The sequence below is a fragment of the Haplochromis burtoni genome, unplaced genomic scaffold (assembly GCF_018398535.1).
Source record: "Haplochromis burtoni strain Fernald_Lab_line unplaced genomic scaffold, NCSU_Asbu1 Contig_1412, whole genome shotgun sequence".
In the NCBI taxonomy this organism is placed as follows: Eukaryota; Metazoa; Chordata; class Actinopteri; order Cichliformes; family Cichlidae; genus Haplochromis; species Haplochromis burtoni.
The window spans coordinates 38,464-47,379 of NW_024583773.1; the positions used below are offsets into that span (position 1 = coordinate 38,464).

General features: G+C 37.8%; 1 protein-coding gene across 1 annotated transcript in view; it reads left to right on the forward strand.

The window, feature by feature from the left end:
* The first annotated feature begins 7,043 nt into the window (after positions 1-7,043).
* The window catches only part of LOC102297715 (B-cell receptor CD22), a 3,803-nt gene continuing 1,930 nt past the window's right edge, over positions 7,044-8,916 (forward strand). The window contains exons 1-4 of the mRNA XM_042216964.1: positions 7,044-7,133; positions 7,277-7,352; positions 7,480-7,863; positions 8,597-8,912. Of these exons, the coding sequence (XP_042072898.1) occupies positions 7,280-7,352; positions 7,480-7,863; positions 8,597-8,912 (773 nt within the window). The 5' untranslated portion in view covers positions 7,044-7,133; positions 7,277-7,279. The remainder of the gene's footprint in view (positions 7,134-7,276; positions 7,353-7,479; positions 7,864-8,596; positions 8,913-8,916) is intronic.

Consider the following 8,916-nt stretch of genomic DNA (forward strand, 5'->3'; position numbering starts at 1 on the left):
TCAGCTTCAAGCGGGCCATCACTACCTGTCGCTCTTAAGTCTGTTTTCACGTGTTTAGCAGGAGTGGGGCCAGTGGAGGTTTGCCCAGTGCTGCAGTGGGGATGTCAGCAGGAGGATCCGGGGGTTTCTCTGTGAATTTCACATTCCTTGTGCTTGCTCAGAATTTAAGTTTAATTTTTGCTGTAGAAAGAAGTTTTCTTCCCACACGTGTACAGTGGATGCTAATGTTTTTGTCACTTTTTACGGACTAAAACTTAAAGTTATGTCAGTACTTCCACGCTTTAAATCCTGCACGGTGGTACTCTCTCCCGCACTCCATATTATCCATTGTTGATACACACTTCTGTTGCTGCCACAGACGTCACATAATAGTTTCAACTCTTTAGTGAAGGCTTTCCACAGGTTTAGGAGTGTCTTCTTCCAGACACACATTTGTGAGGTCAGACACTGATGTTGGATAAGAAGGCCTGGCTCGCAGTCTCCACTCGAATCCATCCTAAAGGTGTTCGATAAGGACTCTGTGCAGGCCAGTCAAGTTCTTCCACACAAAACTCGCTCATCCATGTCTTTAATCCACGAATCTCTTTGCAACCGCCAAACCCAGATTTGTCTATCAGACTACCAAACATAGACGCGTGAATGGTCTCTTCAGAGAACACATCTCCACTGCTGTGGTGTGCAGTGGCAGCATGCTTTACATCACTACAGCCAACACTTTGCATTGTACAAATGTTTGGAGACACAGTCTGCTTGCCTAGGTGCTTGATTTTTTACACCTATCACCATGATTGAAACACCTGAATTCAATAATCTGGATGGGTGAGTGAATAATTTTGGCAATATAGTGTACATATATAGCATTTCTCTATGCATATATGTAACTGCAGTTACATATATTCAGGCTCTGATGGAAGAACAAGGAACAACTTGGAGTCGAGCATGTTGGTCAGGATACTTTATCATGTGGAGAAAGCAATCAATCCACTGTCCTTCCAATTGGTTGATGACCCAAACCTCAACCTGAGCAAAGTGATCTTTTTCATTACTATTATTTTACTTGTTGCCAAATTAATGCAGTATTTACACATTGACATGCTCTTGTTTGATTTGTTATTTATTTAGCAGGCTTGTTAAAATTAATGTCCCATATAGGAAAGCTAGCACAAAAACACATCTGCAAACATTTTCAGTTTATAAATTATTTATTTAAATATAAATATTTTATCTTAATTGATAAAAGTGTCAGATTTTCAGATTATTTGTGACACAAATTATTTTTGCCATTATGTCTGATATGAAACAAAGAAATTGTAAAGATACAGTAGGAAGTTCAGCTTTGTACATATAAATGCATTTGTAAAATAATTTTATGTGTGGTCAAAGGTGCTTGCAAAGAAAAGCGTCTGGACTTCTTTGAAGTTGCTTGAAGACTTTCACCTCTCATCCGAGAATCTTCTTCAGTTCTAAGGTCAAATGGGGGGACTTGCTGTCATAGCAACAGAGCCGTAAGCGTAAACCTGCTGGGGAGCAGGTTTACTTTATGTAAACAGGATTAGATCGCGGCCACGCAGGTATGCCCGCGTCATTTATACGAAAGCAACAGCGATATTCCACCACTGTTTCACCATAAATAAATAACATCAATGTAACTAAAGATAATGCAGCACTTGATCCTTTTATTGATGTCACACAGATACATACAGGTCATTTCCTAAAAAAGGGAAATGTACTATTAACATTCTATTACATGTATGTGATTATTACAGATGTAATTCATATTTCAGAGTAGCAATTGTAAATTACTTCGTGTAATCAAGATGAGAGACCACGGCTATAAAAGCGAAGGTGGATTTGGGAAGCCTGTCGCAGCCATGTCCTGTCCGTATACGCGAGCCACCCATTGCGGAAGGTGCAAGATTGATAAGGAGAGTCCTCAGAATTCAGCGTATATTGCGGGACAGACAGGATCCTTTAGCTCAGCGCGACAGTGTGCTCATTGAGAGATATCGATATTCCCGTGAGGGTATTATTTACTTAACCAACTTGTTGACGAGGGGGTGCAGGACCACCACCTGTCTTTTTTTGCTCTGCCCTTTTCTTGGTTGCTGTTATGAACAAACAAACAGATTATTTCAGGGTCTCTTTCCAAGAGACGAAAAGCAATATAAGTGATAAATATTACCATTCTGTAGAATATTCTTATATTTCACTTTTACTTGTTCCCATGTTCTAGTGGGTCCTGTTGTGGCTCTAATGTGAAAGGGGATATAATATGACAATATAATATAATGTAATATAATATTGGATAATATAGTGTAATATAATAAATCTATAAATAGGCTAAATAATAAAGTGACTGAATAGTGGTATTGTCATGCGCTTTGGGTGCCTTGAAAAGCGCTATATAAACCCACTCCATTATTATTGTTATTATTAAATTACTTACGAGTTTGATTTGTCAGCAACTTTCTGCCAGCCCTCTCTCCTTGCTTTTGCAGCCTTTGCAGTGTTCCCTTGCGTTTTAATTAAACTCTGAAACTCCTGAAATCCCTCACTCATGAGTTCTTGCTCTGCTGCCGGAAAATACCGAGCACGCCCCTTCGACATTTTCGCCGACCAATCAGCGGGTTGCCGATCAATGTTTCTACTATCGATGCGTAGCCCCTTTTACGACACCCAGTGATGTCACATTACTGCGTCCAGCTGTACTAATCGTCAACAACAGGTGGGTTCGGGGAACCGGATTAGCGAGCTCACGGTTAGCGCGATGATTTGATCTTGGATGTGTCATTTGATCTTGGATGTAGTGAGCGACGTACGAAGAACGGGCCCCAGGTCATCATCATGAAGCAGTCCAGTTCAAGTTTTTAGGATTAAGCTGCTCTTCATAATTTTGACCACCAGATGTCACCAAAGATGACACCGTTAGACTCTCTATGGTGTGAAAACGTGTTACTTCCTGAATTCCTGTTTGGGTTTTTTTTTGTATTTTTGTCACACTTACATGTTTCAGATCTTCTCTTTTTTTTTCCAGAATTCTGAAAAAAAAAGACGTGCCCACTTTTTCTTGTTTTTTCTTCCAGGGACCCTAACCCTCTTCCATACTAAATGTAGATGTTTATGATTAAGGGGAAAAAATCCAAACCTACATGGCTGTGTGTGAATAGGTGATTGCCCCCTAAACTTAATAACTGGTCGGGGCACTCTTAGCAGCAACAACTGCAATCAGGCATTTGCGATGACTGGCAATGAGTTTTTTACACCTATGTTGAGGAATTTTGGCCCACACATCTTTGGAGAATTGCTGTAATTCAGCAACATTGGAGGGTTTTCAATATGAACTGTTTTATATAGTCATGCCACAGCATCTGATTCAGGTACAGGTTAAGACTTTGACTAGGCTGATCCGAAGTCAGCATTTTGTTTTACTTAAGCCATTCGGAGGTGGACGTACTGATGTGTTTTGGATCCTGTTCCTGCTGCTGAACCTAAGTGCGCTTTAGCTTGAGCTCTCAAACAAATGGCTGAACATTGTCATTCAGCATTTTTTAGTAGACGGCAGAGTTCCGATACCATCAGACTACCACCAACATATTTTACTGGAAGGGGACTAAGGTAAGTAAAAGCACTACTAATGTTAAGCCTTAGATTAATTGTATGTTTTACCAGTGGCTGTCAAGCAGTAAGGAAAGCATTTTGAGGAAGCCAGTGTGTTTCAGGCTGATGAAATAGCATTTTTAAAATACCACAGTGATACACTCTCATTAGCATCTTCATGTATTACTAAACCACTTCATTTTTTGTAGAGCGTGTGTCTGTGTAGCAGACAGTGAGCAAGAGTATGTGACAGAGAGGAATACGGAGTAGAGGAAATGAAGGTTACCCTGAGGCTGATGGGAAGGGGAAATGACTTAAATTCGAATTATTAATATTTATTCATGTGCTGTTGAATCATCACAGAGTGGCGCAGAAGAGCTGATTCTTTGTTGTGTGTTTCTACAAGTAATATGTGTCTCTACTGAACTCTTGTACAGTTGTCTGTAAGAAGCCTTTTCTCATTATGTGAATCTGTGTTTCCTGAGTCTACTTCAGGACGTCCTTCTAGTAGAACATGTCTTCCTGTTCCAGCATCACTGCACTCAACATAAATAGCTCACCCAGAGTCCTGATCTCAATCATACAAAGTGATTATGGACTACATTATGTTATACAGTATGTTAATATGTAAGAGATGATGGCTGAAATTTGATTTGGTGTCAGCAACTTCACCTGGTTCAAGAAGATGGAGCTGTGAAAGTATCTGAAGGAGAGATTTACAGCTTCAATGTAACATTATTGTGTGACCACTAATGATCAGGGTCATCAGTAGAGATTGATGCGACTGTTAAAGGTAAAGTTAGTAATAATTATTTTACTGAGTTCAATCTTTTCATCATTTACCTCTTTTCTTGGTAGTATGCCTTGCAAGGTAATGGAGACAGTGTTTTGTCTAAATGTTTATGCTTTAGGAAGTTTTAGGCTCAAACTTCTTTGACCTTTGTTGCATTACAGGTGAACATATTATTATGAGATATTATTTGGTGTCCTTCATATACCCAAGACACTAGTAGTCTTAATGCTTGTGAGCATGTCTTTGAATTGTGAACAAAGGACAAATCTACAGATTAACTTGTCTACAATAAGTCAAAAAGGAAGTTTTTTTTTTTTCATTTCTGTCAGATGGTTCATCAAAACACTCCAACAAACCAGAGACAGAAAACTGATAGAAGAGCAGAGTCACACCATAACACGTCCAGTAAGGACAATGTGCCTTAAAATAGCACTTTATTTACTGCAGAAAGGTTTTTTTCATTTGAACACTTTTAGTACATTCTAATTAAAATGATAATTTCTTGATTTCATTCAAGGAATATTTAACAGCAGAGGATTTCTTCCAATATTATTGGTCATAACTGAAAATTAGTGTGTCAGCTAAAATTTAATTTAATTTTGAATAAATGTATTAATGTCTCTTGTCTTTTGTTTAAATGTGTTAAGGAAACACCAAATAGTCAAACAGCAATTTGTCTTCTGGTTCTAATTGTCAAGTAACCTTTGAGTGGAAATATTTTGAGTGATATTTTGTGTTCACTCAGTAAACAGCTGTGCTTTGTAATGAGGGCAGAAATGTATGTTTTGCTTGCTGCTTTTAATATAGATGAAGTTAAAAATGATGGTGAAACAAAGCAGGTTGAGTTTGTCAGAAAATAATATCATGAGCAGAAGAAGAAATAAATTAAGCTCAACCTCAGTATCACTCTCAACCGAGATTCCTCCTGCAACAGTTTAGCCTATCAAATCTAACTGTCAGGTACTAACCACATCTATGTGACTGCTTAGCAGCTGAACCCTTTGTCTTTAGCCATGCATTTAGAAAAATAATCTAAACATGAGAGAAAAAGAAAACAAACCTCGCAGCTTGTTTCTTGAGTCAGTGCTCAAACACTTTCGATGAACAGTTCTCAAAACAACCAGCAGCACACTCGTCTGTGCTGTAGAAAAAGAAGTGCTTGTACAGCAGTTGAAGAGAGGAGAGATAGATATCACATGTTGCTGCTCCACACACATGACCAGGGACATTTACTAGAATGAACGATCTTCTATGATCTCATCTCAAAGCTGAAAGATTTTCATTAGTATTTCCTACTTTGATTATCAAACATAAGCCAACTTCCAAATTTGGACTGCAGTAGCAGGTTGCCTTCCTAAATATTATGTATTGAGTTCAGTGCTGCATTGAAGAGCCTGATATCCACTTACGAGGACATTATACTGCTACTGTTCTATCGAAATTTTAAACTAATATCCTCATATGTTGCTCTCATTTTTCTTAGAAACAAAAATCAGGTAAAAAAAAAACCCAAAAATCAGGTAATTCTTTGTTTTTACATTCATCGGGTCCCAATATGCCCAAATATCAAAGAGAAATTAAAAATGCATGCTGTGGAAGAGTTCGAGTCTTAGGAGGTTAATGTTATTATTAGTGCTTGTAGAATTACCCTCTGAGGATGTACAATGCTTTCATGATTAAACCATGGTGCACATAGGAAAGTAAAATAGTAATGGCCTAAAGTGTGATACTTCAGAGGAGCCACAGTGTTACAGACAAATAATCCTGGTGGGGATGCTTCATGATCAGAGTGCCCTGGCTTGTGTTAGCCAGCAGCTTCCCAATCGGGGCAAGCCTCCAGTAACAGTCCCCAGCTTAAACAATCAATGCTACACAAGACTACCGAACTCAAAAATATGAGTGTCTGTGTCAGATGTTGGGGTACCAGAACACTTATGAGGAGTGGGAAGGAAGAAAATACACACACAAGGTTAAGGAAAAATAACTTAGGGTTCCAGTGGGCCCTTTGAGCCTTTCAGTGTTAACATATGGACGTTAACCTTCATACTTTCTGTCTGTGTGTTGTGCACTTACTGTTAGCGTGTAGTTTCTCATGTTTAGTGTCTAATTGTGGCACTGAAAGAGCCACTCGAGACATGATGAAAGTTAAATAAATTCCAGTATCTGCATTTGGTTGAATGTCTCGACTGAAGCACAAAGCAAAGGAAGAAATATTTTCTACACTGAGGAAATTGGTCAACAGGTTTCTACAACCTGTGTGTGTACAAAGCTGTAGACACACAGCTTTCTGCAACACAATTTCTTCATTTGGCCTCTTTATTACTTCTTTTTGTGTGATGTTTGCTTTAAGATTGTTTTCTCTTAAGCATCTAAAATTGATTTATGTCAAAGTAACACACACATGGATGCAAGGACCCAGCAGCACATTGCACTGTGAAATCAGTGATCAGTGTTATTTACTTCACGCATCTATGGTTTTAATCCTGTGTCTACATGAGATATTGATAAACTCAGGTAAACTATAAATTAATCACAAACACAGTTAAAATCAGAACATCTAAGGGCAGACAGATGAGGAGTACAGCATCTGAAAAACTGGAGTGCATGATGGGAACATCAGACGTCTGTTTGCTTTGACATTACAACATCCAAACAGAGAAGTGTTTCACTCACTTTGCTTCTGCTGAAATCACACGTTGACTTTTATTTTGTCGTCTCTCTGCTGAAGCAGTCTGATCATTTGGTAAGAAAACACATTTGCAGTTTTGTTTGTTTATATCAGACTGTGATATTGTGTTTCTATTTTTAAAAACAAATTACTTTTTAAAAGAATTTACATGTTCCTTATTCATCACTGGATTCATGTATTTTTTCATATTTTTCCAGGTGATGAGTTTTGTGACAGTCCAGTCTGTGAACATCATGACAGGCATCATGTTACTGAGTCTCCTCTTTATTCCAAGTGAGTCGACTCGTTTCAGTCATTTACATTCAGTTAACTTTATATTAAAGATGTTGAGAGGACAGGAGAAAAAAATTGAGAGATTTCAACATTTTAATGATATACTCTGTTTGTTTGTTTTTTCCAGAGCCTTCGACTGCTTGTCCTGAGTATTCAGACCTCTTCATCACTGCACCAACAGAGATGGAAGCTCTGAGTGGATCATGTTTACAAATCCCATGTAACTTTAGTGCTGCTGGACCAGTAAAGTTTGACATCAGAAGAGCTGTCTTTGGAGTGTGGATTAAAAATCACTCCAATGTTAATAAATTTCCAAACAATGAGATCTTCAACAGCAGTGGGACAGTTAACATCTATCCAATGAAGATTACAGGAAACCTGAAGGAGAAAAACTGCACCACTCTGTTTTCCAACTTAACCACAACTTATACAAACACATACTACTTCAGAATTATGAACTGGCCGTTCAGAGCAACAGCTGCTTGTGATCCTCTTAAAATAAAAATTAAAGGTAAGATACATTTCTTTTCATCACTAGATGCAATTTTTATTGAAACAAAAATATAAAGTTAAATGCAGCCTTGTTTTAAACAACAAAAAACAAATCCAACACAACAAAGTCCAATATAACAAAAATATGTTTCTGTAATTGTTTTGTATTTAGATGATTCTTTGTGTTCTTTATTGTGGACAATAAAAGGATTTAGTCAAAAATAAAAAGGTTTTCATTTCAGCATAAATGTTGTTTAGTAAAGTTTATAAACACATACGAAACACAACCTGACTGCACAATGTTAACATACATAGACATATGGACTATAGTCTGTATTATGCAAATACCAAGACTCCATCAAAACTGCAAGAAACAGAAAGAGAAAAATAAACCCTAAAAGACATGAAACTGCAAAAAAGTAAATAAGTAATTAACAATATTTAGAGGATAGATGACATAAACATATTGTAAAAAAAAATTAAATAAAATATATTCCTTGAATGCAGCAAAAGTCCCACATTACTCTCTGTGTCTTGACTGTATTTCCTGTATTATCACAACACTAATCCAGAGCTCAAACATGTCTGCTACTTTCTGCAAATAATATAATCTGAATACATTTTACATTTGTTTTCAATTGTACAGTAGAAACATGTATGAGGACTTTCAAACACCTACACTGAGCTCTGTCTGTATTTGCTGTATTTCTCAATTATTGATTTACAAATATGTCTGTGATGTGAAACCACAGATTCTCCTTGGAGGCCCAATATTACAATCCCAGGTGATCTGAAGGAGAAGGAGTCTGTCACTATAACCTGCTCAGCTCTCACTCCCTGTCCACACTCCCCTCCTCAACTCACCTGGAATCTCCAACAAGACTCTCACAAAAAAATAGAGCAAAACACAGATGGAAGCTTTACAACTAAAATCCAGCAGAACATCACTCTGTCAGACACACATGATGGAAAGAAGATCAGCTGCTCTGCCAGATATCCTGTGAACCAAGGAAAAGACACCAAGACAGCAGAGACAGAAGAGACTCTCAGTGTTTCTTGTAAGACAATCAGA